The sequence below is a fragment of the Bos indicus x Bos taurus genome, chromosome 7, assembly GCF_003369695.1.
Source record: "Bos indicus x Bos taurus breed Angus x Brahman F1 hybrid chromosome 7, Bos_hybrid_MaternalHap_v2.0, whole genome shotgun sequence".
In the NCBI taxonomy this organism is placed as follows: Eukaryota; Metazoa; Chordata; class Mammalia; order Artiodactyla; family Bovidae; genus Bos; species Bos indicus x Bos taurus.
The window spans coordinates 38347421-38371170 of NC_040082.1; the positions used below are offsets into that span (position 1 = coordinate 38347421).

Genomic DNA, 23750 nt, shown 5'->3' on the forward strand with positions numbered 1-23750 from the left:
TTTTCATTGCCCATGTTAAAGATTCATGACTGACCAACTTTCACTTCACTTTCATCTTTGTTATGCCTAAAATAGTGGCTGCTGTGTCCATGCTCTAGTCGTGTCTGACTCTATGCAACCCCATGAACTGTAACCCACCAGGTTCCTCTATCCATGGGATTTCCCAGGCAAGAATACTGGTGTGGGTTGCCATTTCCTTCTCTGGGGAATCTTTCTGACCCAGGGATCAAACCCACATCTCTTGTGTCTTCTGCACTTCGAAAGATTCTTTACCACTGGGCCACCTGGGAAGCCCAAAATAGTGGCACTAATTCCTTAATCTCAACTTTAAGTCAGTGTTCAGTATTTTCAGTTTGCTTGAACAAGGATCAAAATAAGGTCAAATACTAAGATTACTTTCTTAAATCTCTTTTACTTTATAGTTTCTCTACTCAGCTTTCTCTTTTCCCCCTTGCATATTTAGTTTTTACTGTTGAATAAACCAAGATGTTTGCCCTGTAAAATTTCCCATAGTCTGGATTTTGCTGATCTCCTTGTGATTCCACTTAATATTTTTCTGTCCACTATATTTCTATAAACTGGTGGTTGAATTTAGTGCCTAAATCAGACTCAGTTTAGACTTGTGTTTGTGTGCGTGTTTATGTCAACATTACATTACAGGGGAAAAAATGTGCTACCATCTTAAGGCACAAAATGTCTAATTGTCTTTTTTCAATGTAAATAGTCATTGATGATTATTGTCTATATCCATGAACTCAATGGAATTTGCAAAATGCTATTACCCTAAGTCATGTATAAAAAGGAATTTCCCCTCATGAAGTATTACTCCCATGGCTGATTCATGTCAGTGTATGGCAAAACCACTACAATATTGTAAAGTAGTTAGCCTCCAGTTAAAATTAATTAATTAATTTAAAAAATATTTGGTTACTGTGCGGTTGTTGCTGTTGTTCAGTCATGTCCAGCTCTTTCCAACTCCATGGACTGGAGCATGCCAGGCTCCTCTGTCCTCCACTGTCTCTCAGAGTTTGCTCAAATTCATGTCCATTGAGTCAGTGATGCTATCCAACCATCTCATCTTCTGTCGCCCCTTTCTCTTCCTGTCCTCAATCTTTCCCAGCATCAGGGTCTTTTCCAGTGAGTCAGTGCTTCGCCTCAGGTTGTTGTTCAGTTGCTCAGTCCTGTCCATCTCTTTGCAATCCCATGGACTGCAGCACGCCAGGCTTCCCTGTCCTTCACCATCTCCCGGAGCCTGCTCAAATTCATGTCCATTGAGTCAGTCATGCCATGCAACCATCTCATCTTCTGTCATCCCCTTTTCCTGCTTTTTTAACTTCCCTGGTGGCTCAGATGGTAAAGCATTTGCCTACAATGCGGGAGACCCAGGTTCAATCCCTGGGTCAGGAAGATTCTCTGGAAAAGGAAATGGCAACCCGCTCCAGTACTCTTGCCTGGAAAATCCCATGGATGGAGGAGCGTGGTAGGCTATAGTCCATGGGGTCTCAAAGAGTTGGACACAACTGAACAACTTCACTTTCACTTTTCCTGCTTTCAATGTTTCCCAGCATCAGGGTCTTTTCTAACGAGTTGGCCCTTCACATCAGGTGGCCAAAGTATTGGAGCTTCAGCTTCAACATCAGTCCTTCCAATGCATATTCAGGGTTGATTTCCTTTAGGATTGACTGGTTTGAACTCCCTGCTGTCCTCAAGAGTTTCTCCCAGCACCACAGTTCGAAAGCATCAACTCTTCATTTCTCAGTCTTCTTTATGATCCAACTCTCCCATCCGTACCTGACTACTGAAAAAACCATAGCTTTGACTATATAGATCTTTGCCGGCAAAGTGATGTCTCTGCTTTTTAATACACTGTCTAGCTTTTATTCTAAGGAGTGTCTTTTAATTTCATGGCTGCAGTCACCATCTGCAGTGATTTTGGAGTCCAAGAAAATAAAATATGCCATTGTTTCCACTTTTTAAATGCAAGATAAGTGTTTGATTGTTTCCTTGTATTTACTAGTTTTAAAATAATGAGGTGATTCCTAAACATTCTGCAAAGTTGACCAATGAGATTTTCTTTTCTAATATCAATATGAACTCTTGGATCTAAGCATATTTGATGTATATCAAATCAGTGCAGTTGTTATATTATCTTTATTGATTATCCCACCTTTAGCCGTGGGAACTTCTTCAAATTAGCTTCCGAGTTCTTTGGCCATGACCTCAGTAGTCTTAGATTGATCTGGTCCTTTTTGATAGAAAATGGCATTTAGAAATCATGATAAGTACATACTAGAGGTACTTTTTGCTATCAGATTGATCACTGTTTCTATGCCATTTAAATAAACAGAACTAGGACTTTTTTTTTAGAGTCTGTCATACAGAGTGAAGCAAGTCAAAGAAAAACAAATATAGTATATTAATGAATATTTATATATATGAAATCTAGAAAAATGGTAGAGATGAACCTTTTTTCAGGGCAGGAATAGAGATGCAGACATAGAAACATATGGACATGGAGGGAAGGAGAGGGTGGGACAAATTGGGATATTAGGATTGATGTATGTGCACTGCTGCTGCTGCTAAGTTGCTTCAGTTGTGTCTGACTCTGTGCAACCCCATAGACAGCAGCCCACCAGGCTCCCCCATCCCTGGGATTCTCCAGGCAAGAACACTGGAGTGGGTTGCCATTTCCTTCTACAATGCATGAAAGTGAAAAGTGAAAGTGAAGTCGTGTACGACTCTTCGAGATCCCATGGACTGCAGCCTACCAGGCTCCTCCGTCCATGGGATTTTCCAGGCAAGGGTACTGGAGTGGGGTGCCATTGCCTTCTCCGATATGTGCACTACCATGTGTAAAATAAATAGCTAGTGGGAAGTTGCTGTATATCACAAGGAGCTCAGCTCAGTGCTCTGTGATGACCTAGAGGGAACGGTTGGAGGGTGAAGAAGATCCAAAAGCAGGGGATATATGTATGCATATATCTAATTCACTTCATTGCACAGCAGAAACTAATGCAACATTATAAAGCAATTATACTCAAAGATTAAATACATCAGAAATTATGCTGATACTTCAAATTCAGAGCTAGAGAGTTTTGTTCAACCTCATCAATATTAAACATATAAGTCCTTCTATCACATCAAGCAAAGTCCTTAACCACTGTACTACACAGCTCCCTTTTGATAGTTGACAGTCAATATTGGATTAGAAGTGGAATTGGCAACATTTTCAAGATGAGAAAACAATTTCAGAGAGATTGAATCTTATCAAAGATAACCCAGCTAATAAATACAGTGTGGAGACAGAAATGGAGCTCAATTCTGATGTACCTGATTATTTTTCCCATGGCTAAAGTAAATTTTAAATTCCTTAATGTGTATTTTCCATTTCTCAAGTGATTATAATTTATATATATATGAAAATATTGAAGCATTATAAGTTTTAGTTATAATTATTTATAATAATACTTAATTTGACTATGACAGACACAACTCTACAAAAGAACTGTTAGTTTCATTTTTACAGCTCTCAGACTTCCTTTTGGTGACCCTCTCCTCCATAGTCCTGCTAGGGCATGAGTACACTCACACACACACACACACACACACACACACCACAGACATAGGATCCCCACTTCCAATGTTAAAAGCACTATTTGCACATTTCTATTAACCATTCTTTTTCCATTTTTATCTCTGTGGGGCCTCATGAGGAAGCTCTGCTGGCTTATGTGTGAAAGATATAACCACGTTTAGGTGTTTCCAGGTGGCTCAGATGGTAAAGAATCCACCTGCAATATGGGAGACCTGGGTTCAATCCCTGGGTCAGGAAAATCCCCTGGAGAAGGGAATGGCAACCCACTCCAGTATTCTTGCCTGGAGAATCCCACGGACAGAAGGAGCCTGGCAGGCTACAGTCCATGGGGTCACAAAGAGTTGGACACGACTGAAACTCTCTTTCAAGGTGTTAATAGATGAAAGCTTAAAGGTTTTCTCCTTCCCACTCCCTCCATACCCCATGATAACATATTTATATGATAATAGTGGCCTTCTCTGCCTTAACCAGTATGGATAATTGTGGGTATTTTAGGCCAACGTGAGAAGTATTTAGTTTCTCAAAGGAAAGACATTCTAATCTAGTATATGGATTAGTCAAGACTCCTGATTACATGTGAGAGAACTCCAATTTGAAGTAGCTTGGACAAAAAGGGATCTTATTGGAAGGATATGGGATGAGATGCACCTTACACTAAGGTGGAACTGGAAATTTCGATTCATCTCTACTGTCCGCATCTCTTTTTTTTGCATTTCTCTCTGCATTTGGTTTCAATCTCTCAAACCAGTTTCCTTCATGTGGAAGAAAAACTGGTACCAGTAAACCTACCTTTATGCCCCATCCCCCAGAAGGGACTAGGGACCTTCCCTGCTGTCCAGTTTGGAAAGCATGCCAGGGAGAAGGAGTGATCAGTCTGGCTGGAATCATGTGTGCACAACCCTCAACCAATTCACTCTGGCCAGTGGCAAAGGATTCTGTCCTTGGCATCCTCTAATTCACCTTCGTGGGTGAAACTACCCTGTGAGGCAGGAGAGTACTGAGCACACAGCAATAAATAGTCATTGCATCTATTCTGCATCAGGGCTAGATAAGCCTAACTTAGGTACAACCAAGCTCATCTATGCTGAAGGAGAGGGGCCCGGTGTCCTCTCTCCTGAAGCTCCCAGTGGCATTCTCTCTTCCCCGAAAGCCCTTTCCTGTCTGCCCTTTTTCTGCCAGGCAGCCTTCTCTACAAAGTATCCGGGACAAATCCCTCCTTTCTTTGTGCTCCTGCAGACTTCAGTCTTCTCACTCTCAACCACTGCACATACCTCTTTGTTCTTCATTTAATAAATTCATTTACTCAATCAACACATGATACATTATGGTCATATCTTCCAGGAATAACTGAATATGGACTTTCTCAAACTGGAATTCAGACTCTCTTCTTCGTGACCTCTTTTGCCCAAAACATGAGGTACAGAATTTTGGATCTCATGTCATTTTCTCGCATCTCAGTTATCCACAGCGAGAAAAATGTGTACAGAAAAGAGTTTCTTTGCAACACTCCCTTAAGGCACCACTGCCCATCTGATGGCAGCTGCCCGTGTTTCCAGCATCATGCATTCATGCTTTCGTTCACCAAATATTGACTGGATGCCTTCTCTGTGCCAAGTGCTGTCGTATACTCTGGGGGTCCAGGTGTAAATAAGAGAGATACGGGCCTAAGGGGGAATCAGACAGACAGTTGTTAACAATTCCACAAACAGTTGATTCCTTTTAGGAGTAACAGAAGAAATCATCAATTTTTCAGGACTTGCTTCACACGCCAAACCCATGCCTTTTTGGTTGGAAAATGTCATGGGAATGTTTCAAGAATAAATTTAATCTTAACCCTGAATAAAAACCAGAGAATTTATTCACTTTAAAAAAGGGAACATAGACTGTAAAGAACTCTTAAGAGTCCTTTTCCCACAGCCCTCCAGCCTGTTCTGTGTGGGAATCACTGGAGCGAGCAGGGAGCCCCGGGTGCTCGTACGTGCAGAGCATATCTTCATCCAGAGTTAGAGACTAAAGTATCTGCCAGTCACTCTGTTGCAGGTTATCTTGAAAAGAACTCTGACCAGGAAGCAGGAAGGTTATCAAGCACTGGTAAATGTCATTAGTTTTCAGATAGAATTCTCAGCAATCACAGGGCTAATTTGCATGCCAGGGGGTAAATCTTTATCACCTGACCCAGTAGCTAGGGCATAAAGGACATTTAATTCTACCATTTATCCAAGCTAGTTTGCTTAAAAAAAAAAAATTTAACCACTTTAAGTAGTACCCTTCTAAGGTTGCAGTGTATCTCTTGTGTAGCTGCCCAGGTTGATGTGGTTTGTGTAGCCCATAACCCCCAGCCCTTGCAGAGTCCCTGTGAGCCCATGAGTCCTCGCAGAGAACACAAATGAATTACTGATGCTGCTTTGTCATTCTCCCTCCCAGTGTGGAGTGGGAGTGGCTCTTCTAGTCATCTAACCTGAGGGTTGTATAAAAACACACTCTGAGAGTGTCACAGAAACTTGGTGATCCCTAGTTCAACTCTTCTTTTTCACATACATCTCTGGCTTATGATAAAAGCTCAATATATGAATGCATTCTGTGTTGGAGGAAAGAAATTAGCTGTTTCTCTTTCTTCAGTTAACAGAATCTTTATTTTTTTAATGCACTTAGCTCTTTATTTTTTGCTTTTAATTTTCTTTTTCTTTGAGTTTTATTGAGATATAGTTGACATACAGCACTTTTTTCAGTTTAATGTGTAGAGTGTAATGATTTGACTGACACACAAAATGGAATGATTACCACGATGAGTTTAATGATCATCCATCATCTCATATAGATACAAAATTTTTAAAAATATATGTTTTTCCTTATGATGAGGACTCTTACACCTTACTGTCTTAACAACTTTCATATATAACATACAGCAATGGTAATTCATGTCAGCAATGTTAATCATATTGTACATTCCATGCTTAGTACTTCTTTCTCTTATAGCTGGATATTTGTACCGTTTATTGCCTTCATTCAATTGTCCCACCTCCTACCTCTGGTAACTATAAGTCTGATTTCTTTTTCTATGAGTTTGATTGGTAAGCTGATATTAAAATAGAATTGACCAATAACACTATGTTAGTTCTGGTGTAAAACATAGTGATTCGATATTTCTGTGCACTACAAAATGATCACCACACCATCTGACATCATACAAAGATATTACACTATTAACGACTCTACTCCCTACACTGTATGTTTCATCCCAATAGCTCATATATTTTGTAACTAGAAGTTTGCTTTTCTTTCTTTTTCCTAAGGAACCAGATCCAAAATAGTACTGCTAAGACTAATGTTAAAGAATATACTGGCTATGTTTTCTTCTAGGAGCTTTATGACTCAATCTTAAGAGACTGTATGTTTCTAGGAGTTTATCCATTTCTTCTGTCGTGTCTGTTTTATTGGCATATAATTCTTCATAGTAATCTCTTCTGGTCTTACGTTTAAGTCTTTAATTCATTTTGAATTTATTTTTGTATGTAGTGTGATAAAATAGTATAGTTTATTTCACTTGCAGCTGTCTAGTTTTCCCAGCACCATTTATTAAAGACACTGTCTTTCCCCATTATATATTCTTGCTTCCTCTGTCATAGATTAATTGACCATATAAGCATGAGTTTATTTCTGGTCTCTCTATTCTGTTCCATGGATTTATGTGTCTGTTTTTATGCCAGTGGCATACTGTTTTGATGACTGTATCTCTGTAGTATAGTTTTAAATCAGAGAGTATGATACTTCTAGTTTTCTTCTTCCTTCTCAACATTATTTTGGCTATTCTGTGTCATTTGTGCTTCCAATCAAATCTTAGAATTACTTGTCCTCAGTTCAGTTCAGTTCAGTCGCTTAGTCATGTCCAACTCTTTGTGACCCCATGAATCGCAGCACGCCAGGCCTCCCTGTCCATCACCAACTCCCGGAGTTCACTCAGACTCACGTCCATCGAGTCAGTGATGCCATCCAGCCATCTCATCCTCTGTCATCCCCTTCTCCTCCTGCCCCCAATCCCTCCCAGCATCAGAGTCTTTTCCAATGAGTCAACTCTTTGCATGAGGTGGCCAAAGTACTGGAGTTTCAGCTTTAGCAACATTCCTTCCAGAGAAATCCCAGGGCTGATCTTCAGAATGGACTGGTTGGATCTCCTTGCAGTCCAAGGGACTCTCAAGAGTCTTCTCCAACACCACAGTTCAAAAGCATCAATTCTTCAGCGCTCAGCCTTCTTCACAGTCCAACTCTCACATCCATACATGACCACAGGAAAAACCATAGCCTTGACTAGACAGATGTCCTATGAAATTTAACACTGGTGTTTTAATAGAGATTACATTGAATCTATAAATTGCACTGGGTAGCCTGGTCATTTTAACAATATTATTTCTTCCAATCCATGAGAATTGTTTATTTTCCATTTGTTTGTGTTGTCTTTGATTTCTTTTATCAGTGTCTTATAGTTTCCCAAATATAAGTCTTTAATCTCCTTAGATTTATTCCTAGGTATGATTCTTTTTGATGCAGTTGTTAAATGAAATTGTTTTCTTAATTTCTCTTTCTGATAGTTCATTGTTAGTATTTAGAAATACAACAGGTTTCTATGTATTAATTTGTATCCTGCAACTTCATGAAATTCAGTGATGGGTTCTAGTAGTTATTCTGGTGACATCTTTAGGATTTTCTATGGACAGTATTATGTCATCTGAAAAATAGTGACCTTTTACTTCTTCCTTCCCTATTTCAATGCCTGTTACTCCTTTCTCATATCTTGTTGCTATAGCTAGGACTTCCAATAAAAGTGGTAATGGTGGGCATTCTTGTCTAGTTCCTGATCTTAGAGGAAATGATTTCAGCTTTTCACTGTTGAGTATGGTGTTGGCTACAGGTTTGTCTTACATGGCCTTTATTATGTTTAGATGTATTCCCTCTATGCCCACTTTGTTGAGAGTTTTTACCATAAAAGTATGTTGAATTTTGTCAAAAGATTTTTATGCATCTATGAGATGGTCACATGATTTTTTCTTCTTCAGTTTGTTAGTGTGGTATGTCACATTGATTTGAAGATATTGAATGATTCCTGCATCCCTGGAATAAACCCCACTTGATCATGGTATATGATCTTTTTAATATATTGTTAGACTTGGTTTGCTAATATTTTGTTCAGGATCATTTATATTTATCATTGTTATTGGCCTGTTATGTTTTCGTGGTGTCTTTGGTTTTGGAATCAGGGTGATGCTGGCTTCATAAAATGAATTTGAAAGCATTTCTTTTCAATTTTTAGGAATAGTTGAGAAGTGTAGAAGTTAATTCTTCTTTAAGTGTCTAAAGTAGAATTTACCTGTGAAGTCATCTGGCCCTGGACTTTGGCTTATAAGTAGTTTTTTGGCTACTGACTCAATTTCATTAGTGTTATTGGTCTGTTTATATTTTGTATTTCTTTCTGACTCAGTCTTGAGAGATTGTATGTTTCTAGGAGTTTATCCATTTCTTATGTATTGTCCATTTTATTGACATATAATTGTTCATAGTAATCTCTTCTGATCCTTTGTATTTTCTGGTGTCAGCTATAGCTTCTTTCATTTCTGATTTATTTTATTTGAGTTTTCTCTCTTTTTCTTGATGAGTCTGGCTAAAGGTTTATCAGTTTTATCTTTTCAAAGAATCAGCTCTTAATTTCATCAATATTTCTTTCTTTATTTTTTTAAGTCTCTTTTATTTATTTTCTCTCTGATATTTATTTCTTTTCTTCTACTCACTTTTAGCTTTGTTTGTTCTTCTTTTTCTTGTTACTTTAAGTATAAGGTTATGTTGTTTTTTTGAGAATTTTCTTGTTTCCTGAAGTAAGCTTGTATCTCTATAGCTTTACTCTTAAAATTGCTTTTGAACACAATGATTCAAAATCTATAGACTACAACAAAAGCAGTTTTAAGAGCAGTGTCCTCTGCCATGAGGGGCCAGGGCCCAGGTCCCAGCTCTAAGAGGCTAGAAAGAGGACTCCAAACTGGCAGTTGCCAACACCAGCCTCTTCATGGTAGAATGAGCTTCTGAAAATGACTGCCACCAGCCTCTCACAGAGGGAGTCCCAGTTGCCTCCTGCCACTCTGGAAGGGTCTCCAAGGTTAGTAAGTTGGTCTGATCCAGGTTCCTTTCAAATGACAACCTTTGTTCTGGGTCTCGGAGTGTGTGAGATTTTGCATGTGCCTTTAAAGAATGAAGTCTTTGTTTCCTTCTGCTCTCCCATACACAAGCCCCACTAGCCTTCAAAACCAGATGTTCTTGGGGCTTGTCTTCCTGGTACAGAACTCCTGGGCTGGGGAGCCTGATGTGGGTCTCAGACCCTTAATCCCTGGGGAGAACCTCTGCAATTGTGACTCTCCCATTTGTGAGTTTCTTACCTGGAGGTGTGGATATTGACTATTACTACATCTCTACATCTCTGTACCTCCTACTCAACAACTTGTGGTTCCTTCATTATATCCTTCATTTTGAAAAATCTCTTCTTCTAGTCTTCAGATCATTTTCATTCATAGTTGGTTTGTAAATAGTTATAATTTGATATGCCCATGGGAGAAGGTGAGCTCAAGGTCTTCCTACTCTGCCATCTTGCAAGAAGAATCTTTCTTGAATATTTCCTAATGGCCCTTGAGGGGTTTCAAAGTGATCTAAGACAAACTTCCTATTACGAGACAGCAAAAGAGACACTGATGTATAGAACAGTCTTATGGACTCTGTGGGAGAGGGAGAGGGTGGGAAGATTTGGGAGAATGGCATTGAAACATGTAAAATATCATGTATGAAACGAGTTGCCAGTCCAGGTTCGATGCACGATACTGGATGCTTGGGGCTAGTGCACTGGGACGACCCAGAGGGATGGTATGGGGAGGGAGGAGGGAGGAGGGTTCAGGATGGGGAACACATGTATACCTGTGGCGGATTCATTTTGATATTTGGCAAAACTAATACAATTATGTAAAGTTTAAAAATAAAATAAAATTAGAAAAAAAAAAAGAGCTTAGGACTATGGGTCCCTATTTTTCTATAACATAAAGACCCGCTGCTGCTGCTGCTGCTGCTAAGTCACTTCAGTCGTGTCTGACTCTGTGTGACCCCATAGATGGCAGCCCACCAGGCTCCTCTGTCCCTGGGATTCTCCAGGCAGGAACACTGGAGTGGGTTGCCATTTCCTTCTTCAACGCATGAAAGTGAAAAGTGAAAGTGAAGTCACTCAGTGACAATCAAAAATTTTTTATTAAAAAAAATGATAAAAAAATTTTTTTGATAATCCTTACACCCCAATCCCTTTTCTCTGAAAATAGTTGTCCTTTAAGCATCTATTAGTTTAGAAAATAAATTAAAATGAAAAGCTACTATGAATTTGGTGATCTTTAAAAATAGATTTGTATTTATTGACCTCAGGAATTCCTACAGAAAATTGAAAACCATGTATGTGTGAGAGTTATTTTCAATCTGTCCACAGACAGCATTTTGGTACACATGGGGATTTATAGACAAGTTGCAATGTTTCATCTACCAATTGGCTTATAGAAATAACTTGGTATTTGACAATTAAAAGTATAAAATACATAAAGGTCTAAGTTGGGGTATGGATATTGCAAATTGTCTAGAATCAAAGAAAGGAGAAATTGCTGTAATCTGTGGTAGATAGATGGGTCCTTAAGAGGTAAAACCCTTGAGCTTGGCAATGAAGGTTTAAGAGAATTGTAAATATGGAAAACTTGCAAAGAAAGCATGAGAAAGGTCCAGAGGGTTTGTTGTGTAAGAAGACAGCATTAAATGCTTACATCCAGCAAAGAACAAGCACACACTTTAGAATGAGACAAAACTGGATGTTCATGAGCTATGTGACCTTGAGCAAGCTACTTAGCATTAGCAACACTCAGTTTTATCTCCTATAAAATGACACTAACCTGTCCAGAACACTTTACAGGAGAGTTGGAAAGATCAAATAAGATTAAGCAAATGAGGGACAGCATTTTGTGAAGTGTGATTTTACCAAGTAAATAAACATCGTTATTTTTTAAAGGCCCAGAGATACCCAATAGTTTGAGCACACCGCTGTGTTGACTGGAATTTTTGTTTTCAAGGAACAGAAATGACTCTGGCTCACTTAAGCAAAACAGGATTATTACAAAAATGTGCTGGGAGGTAAAATAGAAGGAGTGAAGTACACGGTGCGATTCATAGAAGCCAAGGAAATATGAAGTTCAGTTCAGTTGCTCAGTCGTGTCTGACTCTTTGCAACCCCATGAACCACAGCATGCTAGGCCTCCCTGTCCATCACCAACTCCTGGAGTTCACCCAAACTCATGTCCATTGAGTCGGTGATGCCATCCAACCATCTCATCCTCTGTCGTCCCCTTCTCTTCCTGCCCTCAATCTTTCCCAGCATCAGGGTCTTTTCAAATGTGTCAGCTCTTCGCATCAGGTGGCCAAAGTTTTGGAGTTTCAGCTTCATATGAAGACCCAGGCACAAAAACAAGAACTAATGCAGCAGGAGAATATTAGTAGCAGCAATTACTTAATAGTCTCCTTTGTTTTTCCTTCTTTGAGTTATTCTACTCAAGTCAAAGTCCCACAGTGAGATAGGCTAGTGGGCAGGGCATCTTGATTTATAGTCCCATGAAGATTATGAACCAGGGAGAAAAGGTAATTTCCCAAAAGGAAGTTAAAGGATTGTTAAAGAAAGGAGAACAGGATAGAGAGTGAGTGAACAGAAAACAAATTTCAAAAGATCATTGATACATTTATGTAATCACATTTGTTGATCAACATGAATAATACTGAAAAAAAACTAAGAAAGTAAAAGTTGAGGCTAATTTAAGGGGAATAGCCTCTTCTAGATATAGGAATATATCTCAACCTCTTTACTTCACCTTGACTTTCCCGGTGGCCCCAGGAGGCTTATTGTATCTAGGGCATAGGTCAATGAGAGTACCTTAATCCCAGAGTCATTACACTTTAACTCTTGGCTCACTTTCTTAGCTTTCATAGATACCACAATTGACACACCAGACTAACCTGGGAACTTTGAGCTGTTTTATGGCTGCAATAATTGAGTTGTGTCAATAACCTCTTCCTTCTCTGATTCTCTCTCACTTCATCCATGGCTCATACATTATGAATATTCAATAAATGGTTGAATATGTGGAGGATGGGAGACTAGTCTCGCCCATGTTGGGATCTAGGACCTTGACTCCTTTTTCTTTTTTATTAGTTGAGCCAAAGAATTAGATTTTCTTTTCTTAGTTGAGCCACATTTCCTTGCAAGAGCAATCTTATTCCCCTAAATCAAAGTTAACATTTGTACCTGGTGCTTTTACAGGTCTTTACAGAGGTTTTCATTGTTATCTCCTCATCCATCACCTTTCAGTATTTAATGTCCTAATATTCATCTCTCCAGCTAACCTTGCCTTTACAAATCTTTATGTTGTTGTTATTCAGTTGCTAAGTCATTTCCAACTCTTTGTGACCCAATGGACTACAGCACACCAGGCTTCCCTGTCCTTCACTGTCTCCTGGAGTTTGCTTAGATTCATGTTCATTGAGTCAGTGATGCTATCTAATCATCTCATCCTCTGCCATCCCCTTATCTTTTTGCTTTCAATCTTTCCCATCATCAGGGTCTTTTCCAGTGAGTCAGCTCTTCACATCAGATGGCCAAAGTATTGGAGCTTCAGCATCAGTCCTTCCAATGAATATTCAGATTTTCTTCAACCCTGAATATTCATTGCTGAAGCTGAAGCTCCAAATCTTTATAGTATGCCTGTTAACACAAGGTGTCATGGGAGGTGCTCTAGAGGAAGCTGACAGTTTGCTCAATAAAGCAGAGACCTAGATACACCAGTGTTAAATGGAGGCATGAGAGTTCATGTGGAAACATGTTAAAAGAACAGTTCTTATTGACTGAGGTAAAACTGCGGGGATTTGGATAGGTTTCATAGAGGAGAAGGCAATGGCACCCCACTCCAGTACTCTCGCCTGGAAAATCCCATGGACGGAGGAGCCTGGAAGGCTGTAGTCCATGGGGTCGCTGAGGGTCGGACACGACTGAGTGACTTCACTTTCACTTTTCACTTTCATGCATTGGAGAAGGAAATGGCAACCCACTCCAGTGTTCTTGCCTGGAGAATCCCAGGGATGGGGGAGTCTGATGGGCTGCCGTCTCTGGGGTCGCACAGAGTCGGACACGACTGAAGCGACTTAGCAGCAGCAGTAGCAGCATAGAGGAGGTGGCAAATTAAAAAAATCTCAAATGTTAAAAATATATGTATAAAATTAATAATTCTCAAAGAATGTTCTATATCAAGGCAATTTTGTGTCTTAGCCTCTATTCTTTGAAAGTACCCTACTTTAAATTGCAAATATACTTGAAAGAGGTAACACACTGCCTTGTTTATTAGTTGTAGTAATTTACATATATTTTCTCTGTGTGTGTGTGTGTGCTTATTTACTCCATCTACTCTTTGGAACCCCATGGACTGTAGCCCACCGGGCTCCTTTGTCCATGGGGATTCTCTAGGCAAGAATACTGGAGTGGATTGCCATGCCTTCCTCTAGGGGTTCTTCCAAACTGAGGGATCAAACCCAGGTCTCCCATATTGCAGACAGATTCTTTACCATCTGAGCCACCAGGGAAGCCCATGAAAACTGGAATGGGTAGCCTATCCCTTTTCTAGGGTATCTTCCCCACCCAGGAATGAACCAGGGTCTCTTGAATTGCAGGCGGATTCTTTACTAGCTGAGCTACTAGGGAAATCCCATAAATTTTCTACAATATATAAAAAATAATTTTTTTCCAAATTAATCTCCTTTTATTTTTAACCATAGGATAGTACACATATTGCAAGTGACCCAGCCATGCTTATACAGGAGCTTTTATAGTATAGAATGATATATACAGATTTCTCTTATTACAAGTCATTATGACCTAGACCCTCAACATGCTTATATAATAGTTTCTGTAGTATAGTGTGATGTATATGGATTTCTATTATTATAAGTCATTATGACCTCCAGGCATAAAGCCTAATATTTTTTCCAATAGATGAGAAAGAAAATAGAAAAATTCAGATCATGTCCTTTCTTAATGGACGGTTAAGATAGAGAATCCTTGCAACTTCATCTCATGTTAACTTGGAACTTCTTTGAGAACAATGTTTAGTTCTTTCCCTGCGCCCCAAGGGACATCTGGAGATGTCTGTAAACATTTTTGGCTGTCACAACTGAGGGGGAGAAAGGGAGGGTGCTACTGGCATCAAGTTGGTAAAGGCCAGGGATGCTGCTAAACATCAAAGAATCATCCGGCCCGAAATGTCAAGAGTGACAAGGTTGAGCCACCCTGGTCTTAGAAACACCTTGACCTGCCAACCAACCAGGTATCTGTGTAGATACTAGAAAAGACAATGAGAGTGCAAAACCTTTCATGAAACATAAAAATAAATCTTTTAGAAACAGAGTAATACAAAAATGTTAATAGCAGTAAATCAAAGGTCAGCATGACAATATTATGTATTTTAGTTTTTGATTCTTCCTTATTTGGCCCAAGTTAAGAAGGGTGGTAGTGATGGTGGTAATGATGATTCCTAGACATTGGAGTTTGCTTATATTTTTTATTAAGAAATAACTGACATATAACCTTATGTTAGTTCTAGATGTATAGCATAATGACTTTTTATCTGTATATATTGTGGAATGATCACAAATCTAAATAAATACTGATCACCATACATGGTTACTTTTTCTTCTTTTGATCAGAACTCTTAAGATCTACTCTCTTAACAACTTTCAAATATGCACGGTAGTAAGTATTAATATAGTTTCCATGTTTACATTATATTTCTTGACTTATTTACCTTTTAACTGGAAGCTTCTAACTTTTGACTTCCTTTACCCACCCACCACTCCCTGACTCTGGCAATAGCTTTTATTAAAATTTAGATTCCACATATAGTTGGCCCCTGAATAACACAGAGGTCAGGGATGCTAACCATCCACACAGTGGAAAATCTATTTATAATTTATAGTCAGTCCTTTGTAGTCACAGTTCCACATCTACCAATTCAACTGACCACAGATCAGGTAATACCATAGTGTTTATTAAAAAAAACCTGTGTAAGTGGATCCACACAGTTCAAACCCATGTTGTTCAAGGGTCAACTACATGTTGACCTCATTTATCATATCAGGTACTTTGATCATAGGAAGTGGAAAAGGAACATAGAAAAGGAAACAGGACCGAAAGGAGTTCTTAAATGATCGTCTTTCCTTTGTGCATCAGAATAGCACTGTGGTTTAAGAGGGTGGGCTGTATGGCATCAGAAATTCTGTCTTCTGCTCTGCTAACTGTGTGCCATTGGGGAAATTCACTGACTCTCCCTATGCCTCAGTCCCTTCTTCTGTATTATAAAATAGGGTAATAATAGTGCCGATCTGATCAGTTTATTGTGTGACTTCAAGAGAGGAGCATGTGTGAAATATTTAGCTGTTCTTGACACTTAATAAGCATCCAATAAGTGCTGTAATAATAATCATAGAAAGAGAAAGTGGAATAAATGTATTGATGATGATGATGACAATGATAACAATGACTGTGGTGATAATGATGACTGGCTTTAAATTCCGATGTTGTGGCTTTCAATGCTGGCTCTGTTACTTACCAACCATAAGACAATTGCTTTATTGATCTGCATTTGCACTTCTGTCCACACCTCTTAAGGTTACTGTGAAAACTTAATGACAGGTGCCTGGAACACAGTAAATGCCCCACATCATTGTGTCTGACCTGAAGAACCACACACGATGCTGTCCTCTACGGAAGGGGCTTATCTTTTCTTGTACCCTGATGGCTATTACTTTCCTCAAGGGTGGTGCCTTTGGTAATAGGCTGGGTCAGCAAGAAAAGGTGGGTAGTGGGCTTTATCCCCAAGGTAAGAAAAGCTAAGTGAGCCAGAAGTGGATCAGAAACTCTAGTAGGGAGCTGCTGTGTAGCTCAGGGAACTCAACTCAGTGCTCTGTGATGACTTAGAAGGGTGGGATGGGATGAGGGGAGAGGGAGGGAGGTCCAAGAGGGAGGGGATATATGTATACATATAGCTGATTCACTTTGTTGTACAGCAGAAACTAACATAACATCATAAAGCAATTATACTCCAATAAATAAATTTTACAAGCTCAAAAAAGTAAATAAAGGCCCCTGGCAGATTTGTAGGGCTTGACAGTCCCCCACCACCGCTGTCCTTGGGTTCTCCGAGCAGCTGCCTGGAGTGAGTTACAGCAAAGCCAGGGAAGGCAGCAATCCTGAGGGGCTGTCTGGCGACTGTAGGGCCCGTGTGTCCTTCTCCACAGTCCATCTAGGGAAGAATGGAAGGAGCCCAGGGTCCAGGGAGCTAGGAAGGGCAAAATCACCTCTCCATGTGGAGAAGGAGACAGACAGAGCACCCAAGACAAGTGCCCAGAAGAATAAAAGAACACAGGACACTTCAGAAGGAAGGTCACTGGGAAGCCCCGCTGGAGGACAAGACAGCCAGGGATCCCTGGAGATGATTAAACGGGCGACAGTCTCACTGCAGGGTGATCATTAGCTCTCAGACCCGCTGCTGCAGACATCTGAAATGAGTTCAGATTCCAAAAGCCGGAGTGAGCCGAGTGGTATGGATCCAGAGGGAAGCACATGGCTTAATCAGGACTGCGAAGGCAGCTGACAAATCACAGTGTTATTTGTCATCATCTCAGAAGTCGGCAAGTGTTTGTCCCTGAAAAAATCAATACTTGGAGGCGGAAAGGGCTGTATTTTTAGAAACTCCTGGATGGGTAATTTATTTCAAGTGAGCAGAGAGTTTATTTATGTTGGCACCCCCACAGAACCAATGGACAGTATATTTACACCAAGCCAGAAGACGCTGTCGTTTCTTCTAATCAATTTACCCCTTTGAACAGTTGTACCTTGCAGCTTGGAGTGATAAATTCACTACTCAGGCTAAATCTCTACCCAGGGAACCAGTTCCAATGCCACCTTTAGCACTACTTCCTTCTATGGCATGGCCTGTTACATCTTTCAAAACTTTCCCACACAAATTCTGTCTTCTGAGGCACAGTGGTGTTAGCCCCATTCTATAGATGAGAAAATGGAGGCTCAATGATTGAATGTACTTTTAGCCAATGTAGGGTAGAATTAAAAGGAAAGATCTCCTCACCCCTAGTTGTATTTTCCTCAGGTTGGACTTTAAGAGATTGTAAACTAAAATACCTAACGAAAGAGAAAAAATGAAGAGGCAAGAATGTGTTTTAAATGCTTGGCTGCAAGAATGTTTGTGGGAGTAGGGGGTGGGGGGCAGTGTGGTGTACAAGTAAAGAACAGAGGGTCGGCAGTCAGACTCGGATTCAAATTCTGGTCCTGATATGACCACAGGCAGCCTCTTAACCCTTCTGAGTCATAGTTTTCCCATCTCTGCTGCTGCTGCTGCTAAGTTGCTTCAGTCGTGTCTGACTGTGCAACCCCATAGACGGCAGCCAAGTTCTTACTTCATAGAAGAATTGTAAGCTTGAAGAAAAAATAGCATTTCTAAAGTTCTCATCACAGCATCTGACAGAAGTAAGAGTCCAGTAAATGCTACTTATTTTGTTTTATTAGCTATTATTTTCACAGCATTTTTGCAACAGCCAACAGTTGAAACCAGGTCAGTGTTCAGTAGTGAAATATGGTGGCATTTATACAATAGGTTTCTATCCAGGTGTTTAAGAGATATAGAAAAATGTAATAATGTGTAAAAATGTTCACTGTATATGACCACTAAGTCTGACTTTTTGAAATGCATAAATGTGGGTGTGTGCCCATACATAAATGTGTGTAGGTGTATGTACATACTTTTTTAAACTCTGGAAATTCTAAATACGCAAGAATATTGGCTAGCTGTAGGTGGTGTGATTTATAATTTCTTCTTTTTGATCATCTATTTCTATACTGTCCAGTTTGGTAGCCACTAACCCCAGGTAGCTATTTAAATTAATTAAAATTAAATAAAAGTTAAATCAGTTCCTCAGTCATACTACCATATTTCCACAGCCACACACGATGTGTGGTTTCCACTTTAGACAGTGCAGACATAGAACATGTCCATCATGGCAGTAAGTTCTACAGGGCAACTTGAGTCTAGAGAATGAAATCCAGGCCAGAAAAAATTAGTCAGGACAGGACCCTCCCTTTACCAAGCACTCAAGTTTTCATCTGCATCTACTTCTTCCTCCTTAATGAGGATGTTAGCTGTTTTTTCTAACACATTACAATTATCACGGTGCAACAAGTGGGGATTACCCTATTTGCAATGGTTCTAACTATGATTAGCTCTCCCAGTGATCCTATTAAAACGAGATCCCTCTGACGTAATAACCTCACAGCATTCCCTCTCTCACAGGAGGTCCAGTTCCAACCAGAACATTTCCACAACACCATCGTGTGTGAGAAGCCCAACAACCACCTCAACAAATTTAAAGGTTATATGTAAGTATTTGCCACCTGTGTGTTGCTTATAAATATTGCCTCTGCAGCTAGAAGTTTTGTCTCAAAATGGCCAAACAAATAAGCATCTGGATCCTAAGAAAGTTTATTTCTTTTTATCTTAAGAAAGGGTTAGAGAAACCTAACTAAATTGAGAAACCTTTTCCAGTCTTTGTTGCTGATGGAGTGACATTTAATTATCTCGCAGGTTTAAATTCACTAATAGTTTTTTTAGAACTCTGTGAAACAGCATCAAAATCAAGACCACACTCTGATTCAGGGGAGGCAAATATGATTAAATTTAGACCAGATTTCTGAAGGAGCCTTTATTGCACTGTGGGTAAGAAAGGGGACTTTGGAGTTTGACAGACCTAGGTTTGAAACCAGGCTCTATCACTTATAAGCTGTGTGACCTTGAGTAAATTAATTAACCTCTCTGGGCCTTCATTGCCACTCCTGTAAAATAAAGATTATATCACAGGAATTTTCTTGTCTGAGAGTTGATCATACACAAAGCATGAAAACAGGCAGAGTAGATAGTTCATGATGTTACTGCTATTGCAATTACTGTTGTTATTATTTCAGTTTTGATTCAGCCTGAGAGTTTTGCTGTAATTTTGCTCCCACATTTGACAACTGGTCTTAATGCAAAAGACCAAAAAAAAAAAAAAGAGCAGTGGTGAAAGATGTGAATAAAGGCCCTATTCAGGGCTTTAAGCCTTTCAGAGGACTTTCTCAGAACATCATCTCATTTAATCTGCAAAACAACCCAGGGAAGTGAGAATTCTGATTCCCAGTTGTCAGACGGGAAATCTGATGATAAAAGTTTTCAGGATTCCCTCAAGGGCATACAGCAGCTACAAGGCAGGGCCAGGACTTGCATCCTGTCTTTTCACTCTAACCCCTGTGTTTTGCATTGTCTACATGCAGACGATGAGCGCAGACATGTTATGGCAGCTTCTCTACCAATAGGCTTGCAATGAGACTTCAGAAGATTTCTCAGGAGGCAGGTGCCAGGGCTTTCCCGCCAACCACTGTTCCCCAGGCCATATGAGATGTCTTGAGGAGCAAGATAAAAGGGGGAAAAGCAAGAACAATGCAAAAGAAATGGCAGATTTTCAGTGCAAATTACTTTTTAAAAAATTAAAGAGCACAGATGGAGACAGACAGAGAAGGGCGCAAGTTCCTGGAGGAGAAGAGGATTCATAGCAGGCATCTGGCGAACTGGAGCTTGTCACCCGCCTGGGCAAGAAGTCCTCCCCTCATGCACAAGTTTTGTGGATTTGGTTCATCCCAAGGCTCCCATGCCTTGAGTCATTCTCCAACCTCTTGGAGAGCAGCCTCATTGCTGGGTTTCTATTTATAATCCTTTCTCCCCCAAACAGCTCATGCCAGCATCCAGCCTTTCTAAGCTTCAGCCTGGGCTCATCTCAGACAGAACTTTCCCAGCTCCATTCAACCCCCAGAACCTCCTCTTCCTGGTCACTGCCTCTAAAGGCAACTTTCCCCACCTGCCCAGGACTGGGTGAGCCCGGAAAGTGCAGTTGGTCAGTCTACCAGCCAGCCCATGGGATGCTGGCAAGTTCTCCATCATGCTCCCACATCTCTGCCGAGGCCCACCACCCACAGATGACCTACACTCTCTTGCTGAGCAAACCACAGGTCTGATGCCTCCAGGTGTCCAGAAGCTTCTTTGGGCCTCCTTAATGTAGGAACTCTCTTGGGGCTACCCAGGCTGGCTAGAAACTGAGTAGTTTTTAATGCTTTGAAGATGAGGAATGTCAGATTTGACGATGCAATTTTTAAGCAATAAGATCAGTCCAGGGCAGTGGTTCTCAAACCCCTTCCCTCCTCTCTATCAAAGGACCTTTACGGTGTCTGACACGTTGTTGATTATCACAGCTGGGACGAGGTGCTGCTGGCATCTGGTGGGTAGGGGTCAGAGATGCTGCTCGGCATCCTATAAGGCACAGAGCAGACCCGCAACAAAGACTAATCCCACCCAAACAGTCAGTAGTATCAAGGTGGAGAAATACTGCCGTGAGTCAGTTAGATAAAGCATCCCTGTAAACAGTGCACTAAATAGAAGGGCTATGAAGGAACATTATGACCAGGAGACGAGGAAGATGCTGTCATAGGTTATCACCTTAGAGCATCATAAAAATGCCCTTTAAACCACTAGCTACTAAACAGTGAATCATTCAATATTCCATCTGTAGCAGCTCCCTCCATAAGGACAGGTGCGTCTCCAACTTCAGCCACCTTTATGATTTGTATCACACTCATAAACACTATATATTACAGATTTTTAATTGGCTTATTTTTCTCTTAATTTATTTCAGAAGAAAAAGTTATGTTACTGGCACTATGGGCAACCCGAATCACTGCTATATATAGCTTGCCATAGATTTATGGCAGTATTACTTTCCATATATAAATTTTATAACAGCAAAATTAGTAAAATGAAATCAAAACAGTTATTGTACTCTAACTACAGACTATTGCCAAAACCTCCTTCATGTTAAAAAATTAGATAAATAAGTGTTAGAAAGGATTAACAGAGATAAACTAAGATATTTCCTTGTTAAATTCAAAAGAATTGCAAATGGAAATGACTGATTCAGTATAAATTAATGGGCTGCTACTTTAAGAATTCCAATGTAGTGAAAATCACATGAGGCTTGGTGTTTGGGGTCTGGGTTCCCAAGTCCTGGGATGTTCTATGTCCCGGAAGTATGTCCTTGGAAAGATCTCTCACCCTTTCTGAGTTTCAACTTTCTCATAAGCAAGGATAATCACCCTGCTAACTTCCCAGAGCTGTGAAGAGTCAAATAAAATCATGTAAGTAATATAGTTTATAAACACAGTAAAGAATTATTCTGAGTGTACTGAGTGGTATTGTAGCATTCTGGAGCCAGACTTCCTGGATTTGAATCCCCTTTCTGCCATGTACTATGATTGCCTCAGTTTTCGTATTTTTAAAATGGGTATGAAACATGACCTACCTTCTAAGGTTGTCATGACCATTATGTAATACGTAGGAAACATGACTGGACCTAGAGAAATGAAGTATTAAAGAGTTAGAAGGAGAGAAAATCCGTTAGGGTTCAGATGATTACTGTTCTGTTCTCCCCAGTGTTGTGAGGAAGTTATATTTAAACTTCCTAAAAATCCCAGAGGGGAAGGACATCAGGACTGAATGAGGACCAGACACAGAGTCCACCCTGGTGTGGGTTGACTCAGAAGTTTCTAGAGTGAAGTGGGAAATTGTGATGCTTCCTGAGTCTAGAAGGGAAGAGCTCTACGGATCTCCCCTTTGAGAAGCTGCCTCCCAGGATGTTGCGCAAAGGCCACTGGTCCTCCTGCTGTGAGGTCTGTTTATTTTATGAGGATGGAGCAAGAGAGGCCAAGAGGGGAGCCTCTGGGCTGCCCTTCCTCAAAGTCTCATGATAAGAGAGGTGGGACTGTCCCTTGTCCTCTACAGACTTGTGTGTGTAGAGTTCAGCTTGTGTGGGTGCAGACCCAGCAGCTGTGATGGGCGTGTGAACACTGCCTCAGGGAGCACAGCACCTATCCTTGCAGGGTCAGAAGCCAGTTCCCCCACGTTTTGCCCCTAAAACCATTTTGAATCTTCCTCATCGGAGTTCTGCCTCTTAGGCAAAATCACATCCTTAGGGATAGGTAATTCTCCTCTAATGGTCCAGTCCCCATTAGGTGTCCTAGGACCAATGAAGTCTTGCATTTAAACATGGGAATTAGTTTCCAAGTTACTATTGCTTTCTGAAGAAGAGGGATCATGTTCACTCACCACTTCTAATTCTGAGACACTACCGTTCCTGTCTTTCATCATCTCCAGGGAACATCCCGATCAGACCAGGACAGGCTTTGGCAGTGAGAGTCTTCTGCTTCGAGGCTGCACCATCAGAAACACTGAAGTGGCTGTTGGCATTGTCATCTACGCAGGTTATTGTCCCTGAACACTTTCCTATGTCCCTGCCCTTTCTCCTCCTTCCTCCAAAACCTCCTCCAAATTCATCTTTAGTTGGTGGGAGCTCACATCACTTCTAACGGGTAGAGGCATGTGATTTCCTGTTTCTCAGCTAAGCAAACTAAGGCTGGAATCACAGCAGCTCACTTGGTCCACAGGAGACTTAATTCGATTCTGAGTCACTGTCACTCATCTGGATAACACGGGGAGGGGGACTCATGCATCCCTAATGGTTTTGTGACAGTAACCATAGGTGGGATTGAAGAGCATCTTCTTGAGCTTGAGGAGTAACCTCACCAAACTTAGCAACATCTCCGTGTCTGCCTCCGTGTCCTCATCTGTACAATGGGAATAACATCTGTATCTGTCTCATAAAGCACTCCTGAGAGCACAGTGGCCCAGACATGGAAAGCACCCAGTGCCGTGTGTAGCACATGAGGCCATGATGAGTCTTGGTTGTTGTTTTTGCAGTTGTTTTTATTATAAGCTTTATTCATTTTGTGGTTCTGTATACGGTGGTCTGTCTCTTCTTTGCACTTTGATTTTGCTTCCCCTTGAGAAAAGACAACAGCAGCACTTCTCATAATGAGATTTGGAGGGGGTCTTGGGACAGCTGAACCCCCAGGACC

The 23750-nt window shown here is 40.5% G+C and overlaps 1 protein-coding gene across 1 annotated transcript in view; it reads left to right on the plus strand.

The window, feature by feature from the left end:
• ATP10B (ATPase phospholipid transporting 10B (putative)) overlaps nucleotides 1-23750 on the plus strand; it is a 316381-nt gene that overhangs the window by 204442 nt on the left and 88189 nt on the right. The window contains exons 5-6 of the mRNA XM_027545764.1: nucleotides 19051-19136; nucleotides 22990-23096. Coding sequence (XP_027401565.1) covers nucleotides 19051-19136; nucleotides 22990-23096 — 193 coding nt within the window. The remainder of the gene's footprint in view (nucleotides 1-19050; nucleotides 19137-22989; nucleotides 23097-23750) is intronic.